At 38.8% G+C, this 19,563-nt stretch overlaps 6 protein-coding genes across 6 annotated transcripts; 2 read left to right on the forward strand and 4 right to left on the reverse strand.

Moving 5' to 3' along the window:
• Window positions 1-266: 266 nt before the first annotated feature.
• Tsp_05062 (conserved hypothetical protein) lies at window positions 267-587 on the reverse strand. The gene has a single exon (XM_003369607.1). The coding sequence runs from the start codon at window positions 585-587 to the stop codon at window positions 267-269; it is 321 nt and encodes a 106-aa protein (XP_003369655.1).
• Window positions 588-3,208: 2,621 nt separating this feature from the next.
• Tsp_05063 (conserved hypothetical protein) lies at window positions 3,209-4,167 on the forward strand. Its single transcript, XM_003369608.1, has 3 exons — window positions 3,209-3,293; window positions 3,330-3,518; window positions 3,551-4,167. Exons 1-3 carry the CDS (start codon window positions 3,209-3,211, stop codon window positions 4,165-4,167), a joined length of 891 nt encoding a protein of 296 aa, XP_003369656.1.
• A 185-nt stretch (window positions 4,168-4,352) lies between these two features.
• Tsp_05064 (hypothetical protein) lies at window positions 4,353-4,769 on the reverse strand. Its single transcript, XM_003369609.1, has 2 exons — window positions 4,674-4,769; window positions 4,353-4,631 (listed from the first exon to the last, which is right to left on the reverse strand). The coding sequence occupies exons 1-2, from the start codon at window positions 4,767-4,769 to the stop codon at window positions 4,353-4,355; spliced, it is 375 nt and encodes a 124-aa protein (XP_003369657.1).
• Window positions 4,770-5,559: 790 nt separating this feature from the next.
• Window positions 5,560-5,995, reverse strand: Tsp_05065 (hypothetical protein). The gene is made up of 2 exons (XM_003369610.1): window positions 5,942-5,995; window positions 5,560-5,805 (listed from the first exon to the last, which is right to left on the reverse strand). Exons 1-2 carry the CDS (start codon window positions 5,993-5,995, stop codon window positions 5,560-5,562), a joined length of 300 nt encoding a protein of 99 aa, XP_003369658.1.
• A 1,684-nt stretch (window positions 5,996-7,679) lies between these two features.
• Window positions 7,680-8,252, forward strand: Tsp_05066 (hypothetical protein). Its single transcript, XM_003369611.1, has 3 exons — window positions 7,680-7,821; window positions 7,941-8,003; window positions 8,035-8,252. The coding sequence occupies exons 1-3, from the start codon at window positions 7,680-7,682 to the stop codon at window positions 8,250-8,252; spliced, it is 423 nt and encodes a 140-aa protein (XP_003369659.1).
• Window positions 8,253-8,959: 707 nt separating this feature from the next.
• Window positions 8,960-19,031, reverse strand: Tsp_05067 (putative HEAT repeat-containing domain protein). Its single transcript, XM_003369612.1, has 21 exons — window positions 18,969-19,031; window positions 18,535-18,728; window positions 17,966-18,137; window positions 17,060-17,207; window positions 16,706-16,899; window positions 15,740-15,874; window positions 14,778-14,861; window positions 14,522-14,707; window positions 14,127-14,252; window positions 13,428-13,541; window positions 13,244-13,372; window positions 12,955-13,173; window positions 12,716-12,898; window positions 12,275-12,424; window positions 11,767-12,174; window positions 11,656-11,699; window positions 10,981-11,221; window positions 10,365-10,628; window positions 9,860-9,988; window positions 9,704-9,793; window positions 8,960-9,124 (listed from the first exon to the last, which is right to left on the reverse strand). The coding sequence occupies exons 1-21, from the start codon at window positions 19,029-19,031 to the stop codon at window positions 8,960-8,962; spliced, it is 3,438 nt and encodes a 1,145-aa protein (XP_003369660.1).
• Between the last annotated feature and the right edge of the window lie 532 nt (window positions 19,032-19,563).

Here is a 19,563-nt window from a genome sequence, read left to right on the forward strand (position 1 = left end):
AAGAATTCAGTGGAAGTTTATCCCACCAAGAGCGCCATGGATGAAAGACTATTGACAGCGCCTCATCTGGACCACGAAGGAGTCTCTTCAGAAGGTTCTAGGTCAGGCGCTGTTAAGCGATGAGGAGCTCCGTACCCTCCTGTGTGAGGTCGACGCTTGCCTCAACGCCCGGCCCCTAACACTCATGGAAGAAGCAACTGACAAACTCGTCCCCCTCAGCTCGTTCCTGCTGCTGATTCGAAGGTCAACATCCAAATTGGCACTCCTCAGAGCGCAGGCCCGGCAGCTGTATAGCCGGTGGCGCTACCGGCAGCAGTTGATCGGTGAATGGTGGCGGCGTTGGAGAAGCGGATATCTTGCCACCTTGCTAACGCGCCGAAAATGGAAGAGCAGCACAGAGGGGCCGAAACTGACGACCTCGTCTTGATATTGGAAGACAATGTCCCTCGAACACGATGCTCCTTCAGAGTGGTGACGGAACTTATCCCAGGCAGCGACGGCGTGGCCTGAGCGACACGGCGCCGGGTCTCAACTGCTGAGGTGACCAGGCCCGTTGCCAAGCTGGTGATGCTGGAGCCAGCAAGCATCAGTGATGGGAGAACGAGTCTCCCATCCAGGGAGTAAACGTCGGCATTGCAGATACTGTCGGCGACGCTATAGAACCTGCGTGTCGGGATTGAATACGGTAACGTACGGACAGGAGTGACGAGGAAGTGTGAAAATGCTGTGTGTTTGTTAGCGATCTCCGTACTGTGTTGTCTGATTGTCCTTAGTGTTCGTGCAGTGCTTGGTCAGTGTACATTTGTGTCCATTAATAAACGTTCACTTTCATTGAATAAAACCGGTTTCCACTGTTTTGTCTTACGTTTTTACACGTTCGTGAACGAACATCGGTCGTGTTGCAGTTAGGCAATCATAAATCATTTGACCTGATGCCAAAATAAAATTCTACAGTCCACTAACTCGCTTGCGACACGGTTTTGTCGCCAACACAAATGTTACAGATTCCAACACAACATCAAAACCTGAATATCAAAACTCTACAGTAGGAAGATCAGCAGTAACATCGTGAGGTGTGTGAAGTTGTTGTAATAGCGAATTTTAGTCGTGTGTGTTGTGGTCTGTGTATCCTTTTCGTGTGTGTTGTTGTCTGTATAGTTTGTTTCTAGTCAAATAAAGCGTTGCTATTCTCTTTTGAGATTCGAGAGTTTTCGTGGGTCTTTCCAATCGAAAGACCTGTTGGAATACCAATCATGTTAGACGTGACTGGAAACATTAGAGATTATAGGTTGTAAGTCGTTGGGTAAACGACACGGATTCAAAGCGGGAACCGTAAAACCGAAGATAGAACTCAGCGGTTCAAATTAGTCAACCGCGGTTTAATTAGACAGTCCACTTGAACTTGATTATAGCTATCAAGTAAAAAGGAATACACCGGCCATAACAACAAATATTGTTGAGAAATCTTTTCTCAATATCTGCTCATCACTATGTAAAAATTCCCGTGGCAACAAAGCATTGCTCCTGGTACGAAAACAACAATTGCGCGACGCCAGTTGCATCCTTTGTTTTTCTTGATGTTAAACAATGGAATGGCAATTAAATCATCAAAAAGTCAGCGTCCTGTAATATATTTGTCACAACTTTTGTGGTCAGTTGCTGAAAAAGCGTCAAATTGAAATGAGGCTGACAGCGCACCTGTTCAGATTCCGGCTAAGCTGCACAGTCTAAGGGATGGCGTGCCCACGCCGATTTATAATTGCTTTTCATTTTTTTATCGAGGACGCCGGATGCGGAGTGACGCCAAGAAAAAGATATAAATACAAGTGCGGAGGGAGGAGGGACATTAACACGGAACACGCCGTATCGAATACCGCCTGAACCGTTTCTTTTCTCTCGCTACATCATTATTGTTACTCACTGTTTGTTCTGAATAAACCGATTCTTAGTCAAACCCACTGTCATTGATATTTTATATTTAACACATACAGTCCACTACCAAAGAATCCTCAAGTTCGAACTAAAGATTTTTCAACAAATATCATTAACATCATTCAAAATTCAAAATTTAGTTTTCAAAGAAAAAATATTTGTAAACGCCGTAAATGGGAGTAATGGACACGGATTCAGCTGACAACTGTATTTGTACAGACAACGAAGTAAAAAAAATGGAGCTACCGTAAGCGGATATGTACTTGAAGATCAAAAGAGGATTACGGTAGTGCGTTGGTTGGTGCGTATGTTGCTGTTGTCGTTGGAATCCTGCTGTGCCAAGTCAGTGACGGTCCTTGTTCACAGACGCTAAGAAATACTGCGTTCCTTTCTTGTCTTGTGATTGCGATAATGTTACCGGTAAAGCGCAGACATGGAAGAAGGGAGAACTGAGCTAGCAGAAGTCAAGCGGAGAATAAGTCTGCGCAGAAAACCCGACGGTTGACGACGGCCCGTCGTCGCCTAGCGATGACTGTGCTAATAATCCTGATGGGGTAACGAATGAGCCCGCCTGAGAGACCGACTCGTTACATTCAGGGCCTGTCCGGGAAATAACACTATCGGCCTCCTATAGCCTGCCCCCGACTTTTCTCCTGCTGAACGACTCAGTCCGCCGTGAGCTCTACCCAGCGGACAAGCATGGGAGAACTCCTTTGAGGAGTTGAAGAAGCGATTGCTGGGCACATACGGCCCGGAGGAGTCAACACGGTGGCTGATCGAGCGGTTCCACACCCTGCATCAACGTGAAGGACAAACTATCGAGCAATACGCCCAAGAGGTAGAAGAGGTTGGACACAGAGCCGGCTTGTCAGAACGCGACCTTGCGGCGCGTTTTGCCAGAGGATAACTTCAAAAGAGGCGTATATGGCGATCAGGCTGCAGAAACCGACANCNNCTTACCGNAANGNTCATATGGCTGGTCANGNNANGNTCATGNNNNCNGANGAAGATTTNCCNCNANNAGGNCGGNNAGTNNNNCNACCGGGTAATCCNAAANCCGGAGGAAACCNGAANCGNCCCANTCTATCNACGCGTGTGCGTGCGAGGTGNGAGGTGANCNAAGCNTTTCCCTGAAAGCTGGNAAAGGGCAGNGAGCTNTGGGCGGGNCTGTACGACCCGGTCGAAANGAAGNAGACGGGCGTGNTTTTAATTACGGTGGCTTGAGCCACCTCTGACGCGACTGCCCAACAAAAGGCGCCAAAACCACTGAAAGCCAATGGGCACGCAAAGCGGCGGACTTGAAAACCGCAGGGTTTTGGTCATGGCCGGACTGCAAGCAGACAACACGCCATGTGTAAACGGTAAGCTGAACGGGACGAGGGTCTCTTTATTGTTAGAAACCAGGGCGGTGGTCTCCGTGATACCTGAGTCTCTCTGGCATAGCGCATCAGGCGGGGAGCCCTTGAAGAGGGAAAAGGGTACGATAAAAGGATACGTGAGGATCGAGCATGCGTCAGCACCAGCTGGGCAGCCTGGCATCAGCGCAGCGGTTGTCGCGAATTCACAGGATGCAAAACCTGATTCAGGTGCTGGCGTTGACGAACTCCACCGCATCGAGACCGGAGGGGCTTAGCCATTGTGACTGCCAGCCCGCCGCCTTCCCCAAGCCCAGCGGGAGGTGATGGATCAGCTAATCAGGGAAATGCTACTCACAGGGGTAATCGAACCAGCCTCAGTCCGCTGGAGTTCACTAGTTGTGATGGTGAGGAAGAAGGACGGATTCCCGCTGTTCTGCGTGGACTACCACGAACTGAATGCTGTAACGTGAGTCGACGCCCAACCCGTCCCGTACATAGACGATACGCTGGATGTGCTGGCATTTGCCAAATGGTTCAGCACGCTCGACTTGGTGTCCGGCTACTAGCCGGTCGAAGTCGCGGAAAGCGACCGGGAGAAAATAGCCTTCTCAACGCCGATGGGTCTCTTTCAATTCAAGGTCATGCCATTCGGCGCATGTCATGGCAACACGTAAAAGAAATCCAGCAATTCCTGTGCCTTGCCTATTGTTATCGTCGGTTCGTCAAAAACTTTTCCGGCTTCGCCGGTCGTCTCCATGCTCTAATTAGGAAAGGCCATAGATGGAGTTGGTGGTTAGCACAAACTCAAGAGTGCCCTCTCCACTCCGTCAGTTATGGCGCACCCACACTTCGACCGGCCGTTCCTGCTGGACGTTGACGGGAGTCGGATAACTTCCACTCTTTCAAGACCCCCGCGTTAGATTTGATTCAAATCTGGCGACAAGTAGATGTGGACCGAGTCCACCGTGATCTTGTAGGACACCGTATCAACTGGAAGTTTATTCTGGCGCGAGCCCGTGGATGGGAGGTTATTGGGAACGCCTCCTTTGCTCGATCAAGGACTCAGTGCTCGATGAAGAGGAACTCCAGACAGCACTTTGTGAGGTTCAAGCCTACCTCAATGCCAGACCTCTGGTATTCATGGAAGACGAGATCCACGAACGTCACCCTTTGTTCTCGTTTCAACTGTTGACTTGCTGCACCTACGTGGGCTTCTCGGCTGTCGAAGTCCACGATCCGGAACGGCAGCCATATGGACGTGGTCACCCGCAATGGAATCACCGATAGCACTACCGTTAGCAGCTCCTTACGAAATGGTGGCGACGATGGAGATGAGAAAACCTGTCAGAGTTGATGCAACGACAGAATCCCTTTTCTTCCAACGGGTTTACGATTTGGTGCTGATCCTGGAGGAAAACATCCCGCGAACCCAGTGCCCGATGGTGTGATCACGGAACTGCTTTCTGGCAGCGATGCCATCGCGAGATCGGTCCGGATCTGAACGTTGACCAATGTGATCACCCGTCTAGTGGCGAAGCTCGTCCAGCTTGTACCGGCCAATGTCAGTGATGGGTGTGTGACATCCCCATCCGGGGATGTCAACGACTAAAATGGGGATACTGTCGTCACTGTGAGAGAACCAGCGTGTCAGTACTTATTACGGTAGCGTACTGTTACGACGCGTGTAGTGTTTCTAGCAAGTTGTGGGTTTGTCGTTTTGTTTAGAAGTTTGCTTTCAATGTATTTGCTTTGTTTGTGCTAAATTGAGTGATTTCTTGTCTTATTATCCCTGTCTGACGATCATTTGTTTTGAATAAAATATGGCGACACTTGTTCTAGTTTCAATTGACGGTTATTGTGAAGGAAGTCAGTGCAACACTGTTAATCCTTACACCCTCAAATTTTTTCAGACGATGCGATTATTATTTTTTGTGCTTTATTTCGTCAAAATACGTCTACATAGGAGATATGCTACGTTTTTTAGTCGCAAGACCAATTTTTTGCTGTTTTTTTTAAAATGTTGCTTAGAAGCATCATTGGACATTTACGGTAAAAATAGATTTATTTGATATAAAAAGATAATTATTCATTTTTGACGTGAGTGCATTAGTTTAACCTTTAAAATGAGTCGTTGGGCTTTTTTGCATTGTTTAATAAGTTATTTGATGCATTTTTGAAGATTAACAGGATAGGTCTTTCCATGTCACAACGCGACCTTTTTTCATGTTATTGCGTGCATATTCACATTCATACGTACTTCTGTTTGATATCACCTTATTATATAAATGAATTTGCAACTGAAAAAACAGCTGCATTGAGTAGTTATGCTGAGATGGACATCGCATTTCATGCAGCGCATTTGGGTCGTTTTCTTGCAAACGCGACAGCGTTTCTTGGATGTTACCATTTCAGGCCAATGAGCAGTCTGCTTAGATCGTGTAGTATGCTCTGGTCGACTTTGCGAATCGGGTCTAGATGGACCTGGTTCTTTTTCAGCTGCACGTTGAGCTTCTGGCTAGCCACGCTTGCGTTTTATATATAGTTTTTCCAGTTTGATTGAACTCTCACTGACGGATAACATAAATTCCATTAAATCTATCACATCTCTGGTTGCTATACCGTTCTGCAAACAATCGTCTTTGTATTTTAACCAGCTGTTGGTTAGGGACACGTGAATTGCCCGAAAAAATACCCGTCTGTGCCATTTTCGGCTATTGTGATCAATTCTGTACAATGAGATCTACATACCCGTCAAATTCACGCTTCTCATAAACTGTTTGTATTCCTTTACAATTGATGGGCAAGGAACGTCAATAAATTTCTTGTCGTTGCCTTCTATCCCACCGTCTAACTGATTCAACCGGGTTCACACACTTGTATGTTGATGACAATATTACTTCACGGTTGTCGAACCACTTCACTACGCACACCTTATTATCATTGGTGCGATAAAAGTCAGTGGCACCTCTGCGTCTTCGTTTCAATTCATTGAAAGGCATCACCTGGTAGCTGCGAAGTCGTATGATTGGTATGGTTTTGATGTAATTTATCGATCGTATGGTTGCAACTGATTGGACCCCGTCTCTCAGTTGTGCTTCATTGAGTTCAAGAAATCAAAAAACACTTTGTACCCCTTGTGCTTCGGCAAAGTTTCACACAACTTTATGACTATGTTGATGCTGAAGAAACCAACAGGGTTTTTTACTTTCGGTCCATTACATCGCATAGCCAAAAGTCATGGCAAGCCGTTTGTCCCGCACCTGCATCACCTTTATCAGTTTCTTCAGAATCACCTAAATCCTCAGGAACGAGGAATAAGTAGTCAAATTCATCTTCAGAATCTGTATCTGGCCAGATACATCAGTACCTGGTAGAACTACAATTTATCTAACAATTCGTCCAGATTTTGTTTGCTGAATAACGGTGTCAAAGTCTATGGTAAATCGTTCAAGCGTAGTGTAGCGCCCGTTAGCGCTACGTGATTTCAGACCATCGCGAGAGGTTAAGAGTTTATTAGACAAAGCACAAAACAGTGAAAACAACAATGACAAATAAAAAAGACGGAAGAAGAGCCGCACCGCACACAATCACCGGCTTCTGACTTGGCGTCCCGTACTGTCGATGTCCTACAAAAATGTGGGCGTGATATGCAGGTACAATTTCACGGTCGCTGTCACAATGCCCCCCTCTTTCAGAGAAGTTCGTCCTGAACTTTCCTTAGGGGGCGTAATCCCGCAGATGGCCGGATGGCCGTCGTCTTTGTGTCGGCCTTCCGCCCTCTTCGTGTCGCTGAGTAACCAGGCCGTTAATAATAGCAAAATAGCAGAACTGATTATTTTATGAGCATAAAAAGATACGTTGGTCTCAAGCAACTATTGGCATGAAAAGGTTAAAGTCAGATTGTCGAACGTATTTAACTTTCCCGCCTTTCAGTACGAACAAATATTCTGTCCACTAAGATCTCGAGAGAGTGAACCCCTAGTTTCGCTCGTTAAAATATTTAAAGAGAAAATTCCTTTTGGAATTCACAACTCAAATTCCCAGAATGGCAAAAAAGAATCTGGAGCCTTACACTTATGCGTAATAGCCTTACAATAAACAGGGCTCTTTAAAACAACTTAATGTTGGCGCTATGAAATCGCTTGATTTTTGTAGAAGCTTCCCTTTTGATAATTTGCTTTCAAAGAAAGTTTACGAAAATTGTTTTCGAGTGCTCAACATGAAACAGTTGTCCTATAGATAGCTGCAAGTAGTAGATTTGCAAACTTCAGCACTTTACAGCTAGCTAATAGAGCAGTAATTTTTTTACTATATTGTAAGGCACTACTAAAGCAGGCTGATCAGTATCAGGAATCTGAATATATGTATTAAGCAGTTAAATTTTGCTGGATGAAACTGGCTGTTATGCCAATTAATTACAATGGGAATGCTGGTTCAAATCATACTGCACAGTTGGATTTCTCTTGTAAGTTGCATAATGTCGTTATTATCTGTGATCTTGTTCAAATGCAACCACATCCAGTTCTGTCTAGTTTTTGTTGGGGAACATTTCTCACGAAGTTCTATGAAATTCAGTCTTAAAAATCTCAGGCTAAAAATGATCTCTTATTTTTACACTTGTTGCCAAACAAAATACGTTAGTAAATCAAGGGTTAAACTATAATAATTATAAAGCTCGAAATATTGGAACTCGACGCAGTAATTTGGAGGCTCGTTTATGCTTATTATTATGCTGAGATTAAAGCTGACACGCTTGTACGTGAAGGAAAGTCGTGTGTGAAGATCTCAAGAACGACAGAATTAAAGTCTAAGTACTTGGAGCGTTGTCAGGATGTAAACGATGCCATGAAAATTATTACTGTTAATTTTTACATCAGGATGTGTAACATTCTCCCAGACAGGGGCCGGGTGCCATGGAAACGAGTGGACGGCAGGCAGGACACATTCATGTGGAATTTATAATTTGAGGTAGTTAGTAATGATAAAACAATGAGCAGACGATAATGTTTGCTTTAATAAGAACTTTTCATGGCATAAATATTATGAAGCAATATTTATGCCATGAAATCGCAAACGGCACAACTTAGTGCAAGATTTGAGCTGTGTGCCGCGCAAAAGTCTCTCCATATTCAGAGACAAGCTGGGTGAGGCCAGATACCGAACGTTATTTAAATGGACATCAGTCAGGCAGGCAGTTTCGTAGCTTGTTCTTCGAGTATTTTATTTTTGAGAAGAACTGTTCATGCGTGAAGTACTACTGAAAATCAATGCCGTTTTTTCGCGTGTCTTTCTGTCTATCATGTTACTTGCCTTTAGGAAAACTGCAAGCCAGGGGATATAGTATTTCATTTGGAGACTGCGAGCTAAATAATTTCACTTGACGAGCCGGATCTAGCCTGCGTGCTCTACTTTGCTGAGCCCTGCTTCATATGGCCTTTTGGACGCTATTATAATCTCTTCACACCAGCTTGCATGAAATACAGCTTCAGGAATGGTCTTTTGAAACAATAAAAGACATAAAATATATTTTAATTGAAAAAGAGATTTTATTCAGTGTATATTTAAATTTTCACTTATTTCAGAAATTCTCACGTTGAAAAATTACAATTTCATTACGAAACAAAATATTATAGTTGCCAATTTGTGAGAGCACAGAATAAGTATGAAAATTATTCAATATTGAGACTTTTTTTTATAGCTTCGAAACGTTTCTTCAATGATTCTATCTTTTCACTTTCGGACGTTTTGCGACTGTTTTCAGTATTGTCAGCAGAGAAAGCAGATGATGAATTTTCCAATCGTTCCGGACTCGCTGTCACGGTGTTTGACTCGACCTAAAATCACAGTATTCAGTGATCACAAAGTATTTCGTTTTATTTATGCAAATCGTCATGTCTGGTTTTGTTGTACTTCAAGAACCGAGAGACCATATTTTTCCCTCAGCTGATTCAGCTTCATGACATGTTTTCTGAAATCACCACGTGAAGAATTAGAGTCCCAATTTGACTTTTCTGCAAAAAATACAGAATAATCACCATATTAATAAATATACGTTCAATTAATAAGACCAATAAACACTAGAAAATGACAACAGAAAATCTACTACTACTACTACTACTGTTCGTGCTTACCACCAGCGCTCACTGATGTGTCACAATAGTTCGCGACAGTTGACGGATTTTTAGAAAGATTGTCCAAACAGCGTTGAATATGATTACGTAATTCAACGCCAAATTGTTTCAAATGCGGTTGCAAATTAAAATTTTTGTTTTTCTCAACAAAATAATGCAATTCAACAATACCCTAAACAATAATAATAATAATAATAATATTTCGTCATAAAATAAAATCAAATTAAATTAAAAAATCAAATTGAACAACAACGCTGAATAAATAATACAAGTGAAACGAACCTCACGAAAAGTAGTGACATCCCCAATTTTGTCAATTATACACTTCACTTGTGCGTTAGCATCTTGAACTGCTGAGTCCGTTGATTGATGCTTCAAAGAAATAAATAAAAAAAGAGAAACATTTCCAAAACTGTCCCAATACAATATCAAACTTACTGTTTTGCATGAAGAAGACCCATCGCTTGCTGAAGACGAATCCTTACAGCATTGTCTGAGCTTTCGCAAAATCTTCACATCCTCACTGTTGGCTGAATTTTCAATTTCATCCTCAATTTGCTTCAGCAACTGAAATAGTGTGCAAAGTAAAAGAAACATTAAATTTTAAAAAATAAAACAACAACAACAACAAAACGAGCTCAAATATCAATTCACCCGTTCGGCACCGAATTGCTTCCCAAGTTCGTGTAAAATGGTTTTCATCGTTTTGAAAGTCATGCTTTCATCATTATTACTGGAACACTTCGAACTGTGAAATTCGTTGAAAAATTCATGAATCTCGACCAACACCGGACCAAGATCCAACTTGTGCGCAAATGTGGGCAAAAGACGGCCCCACTTCCACAAACACTGAACAAACAAACGAACAAACAGACTTATTAACTGATTAATAAATTAATTAATTAAATAAATGGAATTGGACAAATAAAACTAACGAACTAACCCTCAGCACGCATCCTATGATATCGGCTTTGTTGTTGCCGTCACGAAGCGTATCCCGTAAAAGACTGATCAATGCACAAACGCATTTCGTCGGATCGTACAGTTCCATCATCTTCATTCCGTACAAATTAATGGAACTTTGAATATTCGAAGATTCGGGTAAAGAATTCATTCCGGAAAAACTCAACGTTGCCAATAATTGCGCTAATAAATTTTTCTGCGCCTCCGGAGAAATTTCTTTGGACAATTCCTCAACACTAATTATCTAAAAAAACAAAATCAACCAGTAAGTGCAGCAATAATGATATTTTCAAATAAAACGGGAATTTTGAAAATTTTCTCTAATAATAAAATAAATAATACATCGAGTAAAATGGTGATCACAGAACGGTAAAAATCTTCCATCGTTTGGTCGTCATGTTTCATCGCTTTATCATAAATTTCGCGCATTTGTCTAAGTTGATCTGCTATGGCTGTGTAAAGTGAATCAATTCTGCCGTGAAGCAAAGTCTGTTTCATTTCATCTTTGACAATTTCACGCAACTAAAAAATAAAATAAAATAAAATAATATTTGCAACGAGCACATCATGAGTTGTGAATAAAAAAGAAATACAACCTGCAACAATGCCAAAGTGCTTGAAGACAAATCCGAAGAAATTATTTGCCTTATAGCTGCATCCAATGCGGCAGAAATGTGAACAGACTGATCGGTTATTTTGGACTCGTATTTGTGAGCCTTGAATTCATACACAAATGGTGTGCAATCGACATCCTCTTCGATCAATTCCAATGAACACAGTGAAATGTTTTCGTCAGGGTCGAAACCCAACGCTTCGACATTCCATTTGAAATCCAATCTAAATAATACAAAAAACATACCCAACTTGCATCCGAATATCAATATGCAAAAACAGGTGTGTAGATTTTACGGAAATATTTTGTCAAGTTCGCGTTCGATTTCAGGAGACTGACCACGATTGCGTGCAGAAGTAGTAGACACTGGAGTCTGAACGGTGCGTAGTGGTGTGCTTGTAGCTGTGACGGGAAAATATTCGGACGTTCTATTATTATCTTCACTAGCTCTGGAAGATCGTTTAATCCTCTCTTCGAGCATCGAACGATCTTTACTGTTCAGCTTAAAAAAACAATAACATAAAAGTAATTTGAAAAAAATAAATAATAAAACAAAACATAACAAATGAATACGTTTGACAAGAATTTGAACAGCTTTTCTCCACCAGCTTGCAAATGTGCGCTGACCAACGCGTTCAACGCTACATCTCGAACGTACCTGTCTCGGTCTCCGATGTATGCTGCAATTGCTTTCAAAGCAGCCTCAAAAATTACACTTTTCAACACAAATCAGTTGAAAAAACAAAACACTGCAACGTAATCAACCAACCTGTGGAGGAGAACCGCAGACCGACAGTCCCTCAGTTGAAATCATCGAACCCATCAACGTCAAACATTGGGCTCTTTGACGTGAATTTTTCACCTTACACGATTCAATCAAGTAGGGAAATATTTTACACGGTGATGACAAGCTGGCAATAATGCCGACCAAGTTTTGCGCCCCTGTACGTACGGCATCCTTCTGGTCGCCAAGCTTCATCAACAAATACGGCAAAAATGAAGCAACTTCTAAATCGTGCATCTTGTAACCACGATCAACGCACATCTGCAGCAACGACTGGATCAAATCGAGACATCTCATCAACACTGACGGATTGGTTTCAAAAAATCTCAGAGTACACCATTTTAAAATCAAATCCAGACAGTTGAAAGTGAGTTCGTTGTTCTGTTCCAAACTCTGGAAAAAATGAAAATTATTCCAACAACTGACAATAAATAACCGAATGACAAGGTTCTCCCTTCGTGCCGCCAAGCGCAATGCAACGAGCGAAATGTACCTGATTGAGCATTTCCACCGCTTTAAGTTGCAATTTAAAATCAGCATGAAACAACAACTGCAACAATTCCGGCTTGCACACAACCGAAAGTTGTGATTTCAACTGTTCAACATGATCCGGTGAAGGAATTGAAAATTGCCATTTCAATAACTAAATTAGAAGCAAAAAGTCATACTGTCTTGTCTGAAATTGTATTCGTGACATTTTTTATTTGGTAATTGATTAACACTTGATCAACCAGTAAGAGCAAGTATACTTTGAGATTTTTTTCATCTTGGAATCTTTGTTGCTTTGAGTTGGCATCAATAAGATAGCAAGACGATGACGTTGCAACTGCATCTGCGTTGCCAATTTTTTTGACAACTTCCTGTAAACATGCTTTTCACCGTGAATATATATATATATACATGTATATAAATAATTCAGTTTAAAAACTGAAACCTTCGACTGAGCAACAGAAGTTTTCGCGCGGCCAGATGTTACAGACGGATTGCCACGGCCACCAACTCGTTTCACCGATTCAGAACAGACTTCGACATCTGGGCTATCCGGACTAACCGCTCGCTGGATAATATTTGGTCGAATTTTCTCCAACAACGCTTGGATCTGATTAATTGATGTTGGCTGAAGTTTAAAAAGCAAAATCAAATTTAAAAAAAAAACAAACAAACAAAATATACATTATTCACGTGCATTACTTTCAATTTAGATGCTGCATTTTTCATAAAGTCATAGCCGAGCACTCTGGCCAATGGCAGCAAAATGCTCTGCGCTTGCTTCCTGACTTCAGGATTTCGATCTTCTACAAAACTGTAAACCAACGGTACCGTCAACTTCAAATCAGCATCCGGCAATTTGTTCTGATACGCTTCCAATTTACCATTAAGCCAAGCCAACAGCTTAAACATCGTGAATGAATAATTAATTAATTAAAAGACAAATGAACAATAAGCAATTCAAAAGACCCACTTCGGCTCTCAAAATTGGACTATCGCTAGTCAGTGCGTTCGGTATAATTTCAGAAGTCAGCAGCTCTTTGATACCTGTTTTCTCTACCCAACAATTCAAAACGGACAAAGCGTTTTGCCTGATTGCAGGCTAAAAAAATAAATTACAATAAAGCAAAAAAAAATATGAATTTTCTTCTCTTCACTTTAGAATCAGTCAGCAAACCAATCACACCGGGTACTATAATTCGCACGTGTTCCCGAACGGTCGGACCACCGCTGGTTGCAATAAGCTGGCAAATATTTAACGCGCTTTGAGACTGAAATCAATAAATGATATTTTTTTTATTCATCTTTCAATTACAATACAAAGAATAATAATAAGAAGAAGAAGAATTACCAAATTTTTGTTCGAATCCGCCAAGCGTTGCTTAAGCACAGACGGCAAGCCTGCTAATTTTCCGTTGATCAATTTCGCCTCACTAATAATCGTTTGCACTTTTCCCAAAGCTTCGAGACGCACTTTCCAATTTTTATCTTCCATCTCAGCTAACAGTGCGTCAGTAATCTGTTCACTACAATTTTTATTATACGTAAGAATCCACAAATAAACAAACAATAAATGAGCTGTCAAATCTTAAACCTGATATCTTGTCTGGGTAAAAGGTTAGTAGTAGTAGTAGTAGTAGTAGGGATGTGGTGGTCAGTTAATGCTTCTTCGTCGTTAACAACAGCAACGTCTGCAGTTTCAGTTGCACCCGTTTCTCTGCTAGCAGTGGCTTGGCTTCGAATTTGTTTAAAATTTGCCACAGGCTTTTCACGACCTTCGTACTACAAAATTACACCAGCAATAATAACTATCCACAAAAAAAAGAAAAGCAACAACAAAATAAATATATAAATACCTTCTTCAATTCAGTTTCAATCATCTGCAACACTGCAGGCTTTTCTGATTTGAACAACATTCCAATTTCTGAACCAATATACCAATGTAGTATGCCGACCAATTCAATTGCAGCGCTTCGAACAACCTGCATGCATACAATTTATAATAAATGAAAAAAAAATACAACGAAAACTTACAGGACTCGTTGCACCGAGTCCCTTTTTAGCAAAATCGACAATGTTCGTCACGTTAATGCTAAAATGGTATTAGTGGAAAAGAATAAATTTGTACGATTAAAATTTTTCATTTTTAATATTTTTACTTCGGTCCAAATTGTTGAATCGCATTTGAAAGCCAAGAGAAGCTTTCTGATTGGGTTTTCGGATTGCGATATTCCAAAGCAGCTCGCAAAACTTCATCAGCAACGTGATATAGTGTCAAAGCTTCTGCACAGGCGGACAAAACCTTCGACACGTAGTTGTTGTGTTTCGGATCAGCAATTTTGTCCAGACATTCTGCAAGGCATAGTCGAAATGCAACTGGACCAAATTGACAATACGTGGCCAAATAAGCATACAGTTCAAATTTCAAATTTAAAATCTACAATAAATACAAAAGTCTTCCAGTATGAAAAAAAATAATAATATTCCATCGTGAAAAAAAGACAAACTTGAAAATTTGCTTCCTTTTTCTTAGCCATAAATCGAACAACAGCTTGAACAGGTACTTGTTTCGGTTCCATTTGACGAATCGTCTAAATTATAAATACATCAAATCAATTATTTAAAATTTTCATTTCTATCGACAGCTTGCCGTGTTAATGCTTTCCAATGCAGCCAGACGATCCTTCCATATGGAACTTTCAAACTCTTTCAATACATCACCTTTGATTATGGAAGATACCAATTCTGCTGAATCTTCGTCCTGAAATGTTCGATCATGTTCGATAGATAAATAAATGGCTTTTTAATTATAAAACCGTCAGTTCATTTTCTTCGATCTTTTTCACAGCTGGTACCACCATTGTACTTTTGCTCTGCGATTGAGGCAATTCTGTTTCTTTGACTACCGGCTTAACGACACGAGCTTTCGCCTACGTGATAAAAGTTGATCGAACGATAAAACAATAAAATTATTCAATCAAAAAAATTTGTATTTAAATTTCAAAAATGTTGGATCAGTATCTGACAATAATTCTTATTCTTTTGAAATAATGCCGAAAAAAATCCAAAACTATATACGAGAATAAAGTAACTTGGTTCATTTCAAATTCATGACCAGCGTATCACATCTCGATGTAATTTAATTAAATCTATTTTTGGCCTTTGCATAGAATAAAAATGAAAAACATATCTACCGTAGCAGTAGGTCGTTGAACAACTGGGGCACTTTCGCATGCCTTGAACAAAAAAATAATAATAAATTTGAATAAAAAAAAGAAATTTCAATAAATTTATTAATTACTTTTGCATTGGAGGAAGATATTCCAGGAACAACTGAAGGCTTGTCGACCACGGATTGTTGTTTTTCAACTGGTGAACATTTTTCAGAAAATTCTTTTATCTAAATTAAATAAAATTCACATTTGAGCAAATGGAAAATATAAATTTCACTTTAGCAAAATCAACTCACTTTGTTCATTTTCAAATGATCATCGGCAATTTCAGCTATAAACGGCTTCAGCGTACTTTCACCTACCGTTTTCATAAGAGTACCAATAGCAGATGCTGCAGCATCACGCACTTCCACATCCGATTCACCGATTGCCTGTAATAGATAATATGCAAAAATACGGAAAAGTAACACATCAACACAATGCATACTTTAACCAAAGGTGCGATCAAAAGTTTCAAATTTTTCTTATTTGGTGGAGCTGTTGATGTGAAATAACGAGTTAGAAACAATGCCGTTTGCACTTTCACTCCTGGATTCTTATTGCTAAGCGCCTGGCTAATATCTTCGACAATTGAATCCAACGAAACCTGAAAAATAAATAAATAATAATTGTTCGATTTCTTCACATTTAAATAAGCTTCGATTTGAAAACCGTTTTAGCAATAGCATCGATTGCTTCAACCATCGCGCCAACTACCGTTGCTTTCTTCTCTTTAAATTTTCCCAAAACCACTGGAATACACTAGAAAAGAAAAAAACAAAAAATTAAAAATATAATCGACAATTCTAATTTATCATGCAAAAAAAATTAATTTCATCTTTAACTATAATTTCCTTTCATACAATGCGAACAACATTTTTATCCAAATTATCGACTTATAATAAATAACAATTTGAAACACGCAAAAGCAGCAAAGAAAAAACAATGCAATGCAGCATATATTCATTTTTCTATATGTTTTTTTTTCAATAATATTATTGCGTTATCAAATTTTTCCAAATTTTCCTCCTAACAATTTGTTTCTTTAACTCACCATGGTAGCAAATTGGGCAAACTTTTTCCTCAAGCCCAATGCCAAGCCAGCTAAACACTTTCCAGCCGCAATGACAACATTCACATTGCTATCTTTGTTAATAATCTTAAAAATAAAAAAATTATCCAAATCATAATGTAAATTTAAAAACAAAAACAAAATAAATCACATTTTTCAATTCAGAAACAATATCGCCATACTGGGCGGACGGGTCGAGCCGTGGATTGGCTTTAATCAGTGTTGCCAACATGTCCAAAATTTCTTTCCGTTCTAACCATTTTGACGATTTCAACTGGTCGAAAAAATTCGACGGCAATTTAGCAACTACATTAACTGGATCCAAAAACTCCCACGCGTCTACTTCTTAATATACAAAAAAAAATTAAACTCTAAATTTCAGTCTGAGAATTATTAAAAAAATACAAACAACAAAATTTATAACTAACAATATACCTACATAAAATTCATTGAAATGCACAAATATATAAAATATGCATATGATAATGGTAACAAAAAAAATTACCTTCCCTAACTACAGCTGCAACTGGTTCCGAAGATTCACATGCTACTACATCACTGCTTACAGCTGCTTGTACTTGACTACGCAAATAACGAGTTGGCAAAGGAACTTCACTACCAAACTTTGCAAACTCAGCTTCCAATTCATGAAGCTAAACAAAAAATGTTAATAAAAAAACTTACACTATGATACAAGAAATTGTAAACTTGCAATCAATATTTTGAGCCACTGCATTAGTAAAAATTCAAAAATTAATAAACGTGGAATGCTTTATCATGTAAAAATAAATTTTTATTACTTATAACATTAAGACAAAAGTCAACGCAATAACTGTACACGTGAGATGTCAAATGTAAAAACATTTAACTTTCTTGCTCTATCACAAATTAAAACATACTCAAAAAATAAATTCATAAAAATATCGTCACAAATGAACAATAAATAAAACCTAATTTCTATTTACTGTAATTCCTCAGTCTGTAAAGTTTAATTATTATTAATTAAACTCAACAGTTTCTTTTCAAAATTAAAATAAATTTATATAATTCTAAAAACATCAAGTTGTGCACATGCATACATAAACATGAACTGGTGGCACTTTTCTATTTTTTATATATTGTAAATTGTAAATTGTAACGCATCTAATTGTAACAAAATAACACTTTTATTCAGTTGAGAATAACGATACAAAGCGATAACGCACGCGTAAAGGGGGTAAACAAGCACACTACTGAACTCGTTAGCACACGTCGACTCAGAGCCACTTTATGCAAAAATGCGTTATCTCTCCTCCTGTGGGTTGTTGATGTTCAGGTTATTGAGATCATAATCGCATTACATAATTGTAAATATTTTATTCTAAGATTTATCCAAGTGAAAACGAAATATCTAAGCAAAATCATAACTTACTAAGATTGGCTTCACTGATTCAAGTTGAGATTTGAAGGCAGAGCCACACCACTTGAAACATTCCACAATAAAAATTTTACTGTTTTCACGAACATCCTTGTCACGATGTTCGAGCAATGGCAAGGCAACTTTAAGAATACTCTTCACCGTAATAACTTTCGCACCAAAAAGCCTAGAATAGAATCGTACATTGTATAAAATCTGTGCTTTCCTTTTAAATAAGAAAAACAGAATTTACTGAAGGGCAACTGTAGCAGTTGCTAAAGATCCAGAAATAACTTTGGGATTTTTGTTCTGAGTTCCTTCAACTAATGCATTCTAAAAAAACATATGTAGACCATTTTTCAGCTTGAAAGCTAAATTAAATGCTGTTTACCAAAACAGCTTCCTGTTTCTCCAATTCTATGAGCAACATCAACAGCTCTTGAGCTTTCTCGACAATTTTTTTCTTTGTTGACCCCAAACATTTTTGCACAATCAAAGGACATATATTTCCGGCGACTCTAAACGACAAAATTTTTAATTACTTCACGTTTCCTATTATTATGATTAAATTTATTTCATTTTACTTTACGCTAATTATTCCAGTAGTCAAAAAAGCCACAAAAGCGTCTAAGCCTTTTTCCAATGCGAAAACATTAGACTCTGTCACAAAATTTTTCAAATATCCAGTATACTTTGCAAAAATCGGATCTTTATCGTCGACTGCAGCAGAAAATTGTTTTTGAAGAGCTTCATAAGCACTAACTCTTGCTTTCCAATTCTAGAGAAATTAAAAAGTAATATATCACAATTCAATATCAACAAACTGTTACGAATATCATGCTTCACACCAATCACGCTTCAAGATATAAGATAGATATTACTAGAAAGATTTTGTTTAATATTTTAAATAAAACAGAATTCAACGGTTATAACAATATAAAGCATCGTAAAATGAAGAAAAATAAACTAATTACAAAATTTCAAAGATAAAAATTTATGGAAAACTTCTATAACTAACCTTATGTACAATTCGCTCTTCCAGTAAAAGTTTCGAAAAGTCTTCATCACCATCAGCGGCCATAATAAGTGTATAGTTATAATCGCAGGCAAAAATGATAAACAGATCCTAGTTCACAACCAGCCCACTCACACCAACAATTAAGCAACTCATCATAGGTGCATTTAAACATACAGTAATCAGTTAATTATATCTTGATTGTCAAATTTTTATCTAATATACTGTAAATAACGATTTATTAATTTTTGAATTATTTCCGTTTATTTTCATAAGAAATTACATTTAAAAAATTTATACATTATTTTTATTTCTTATTTTTTATGTATTTTGTACCGTGAAACTATGTATCATACAAAATAAGACTTTTGATCTTGAAATTATGTTAATCAAAATTAAAAGCGCAAGAATAATTCAAGAACCTATAATTCAAGAATCTTGCTATCTATTATGCAATAAAAATAACAGAATGAAATTTCTCTGCATTTAGACATCAATCATTATAGATACACAGCAAAAATGGCTGATTTTAATTATTGATGAAGATTAATTTATAGTACGAAACGTTTTCAATTTCTACTGCAGATGTTTCTACCTT

The sequence above is a fragment of the Trichinella spiralis genome (genome assembly GCF_000181795.1).
Source record: "Trichinella spiralis strain ISS 195 chromosome Unknown Scfld1557, whole genome shotgun sequence".
Lineage (NCBI taxonomy): Eukaryota > Metazoa > Nematoda > Enoplea > Trichinellida > Trichinellidae > Trichinella > Trichinella spiralis.

What these genes read in the sequence shown, in the direction of transcription:
- Tsp_05064 (XM_003369609.1), bottom strand. Translation starts at nt 4,769, where the DNA reads ATGGCATCGCTGCCAGAAAGCAGTTCCGTGATCACACCATCGGGCACT. An exon ending in CAGCACCAAATCGTAAACCC is followed by an intron (nt 4,632 to 4,673) that starts GTTGGAAGAAAA and finishes CAACTCTGACAG; the next exon opens with GTTTTCTCATCTCCATCGTC.
- Tsp_05062 (XM_003369607.1), bottom strand. Translation starts at nt 587, where the DNA reads ATGCTTGCTGGCTCCAGCATCACCAGCTTGGCAACGGGCCTGGTCACC.
- Tsp_05065 (XM_003369610.1), bottom strand. Translation starts at nt 5,995, where the DNA reads ATGGCACAGACGGGTATTTTTTCGGGCAATTCACGTGTCCCTAACCAA. An exon ending in GTGTCCCTAACCAACAGCTG is followed by an intron (nt 5,806 to 5,941) that starts GTTAAAATACAA and finishes AAGCGTGGCTAG; the next exon opens with CCAGAAGCTCAACGTGCAGC.
- Tsp_05066 (XM_003369611.1), top strand. Translation starts at nt 7,680, where the DNA reads ATGAAACTGGCTGTTATGCCAATTAATTACAATGGGAATGCTGGTTCA. An exon ending in ACCACATCCAGTTCTGTCTA is followed by an intron (nt 7,822 to 7,940) that starts GTTTTTGTTGGG and finishes TAGTAAATCAAG; the next exon opens with GGTTAAACTATAATAATTAT. An exon ending in ACGCAGTAATTTGGAGGCTC is followed by an intron (nt 8,004 to 8,034) that starts GTTTATGCTTAT and finishes CTGAGATTAAAG; the next exon opens with CTGACACGCTTGTACGTGAA.
- Tsp_05067 (XM_003369612.1), bottom strand. Translation starts at nt 19,031, where the DNA reads ATGGCCGCTGATGGTGATGAAGACTTTTCGAAACTTTTACTGGAAGAG. An exon ending in GTTTGCTGACTGATTCTAAA is followed by an intron (nt 13,373 to 13,427) that starts GTGAAGAGAAGA and finishes TTATTTTTTTAG; the next exon opens with CCTGCAATCAGGCAAAACGC. An exon ending in GCACTTTGGCATTGTTGCAG is followed by an intron (nt 10,629 to 10,980) that starts GTTGTATTTCTT and finishes TTGTTTTTTTAG; the next exon opens with ATAATTAGTGTTGAGGAATT.
- Tsp_05063 (XM_003369608.1), top strand. Translation starts at nt 3,209, where the DNA reads ATGGGCACGCAAAGCGGCGGACTTGAAAACCGCAGGGTTTTGGTCATG. An exon ending in CAACACGCCATGTGTAAACG is followed by an intron (nt 3,294 to 3,329) that starts GTAAGCTGAACG and finishes CTTTATTGTTAG; the next exon opens with AAACCAGGGCGGTGGTCTCC. An exon ending in GGATGCAAAACCTGATTCAG is followed by an intron (nt 3,519 to 3,550) that starts GTGCTGGCGTTG and finishes CACCGCATCGAG; the next exon opens with ACCGGAGGGGCTTAGCCATT.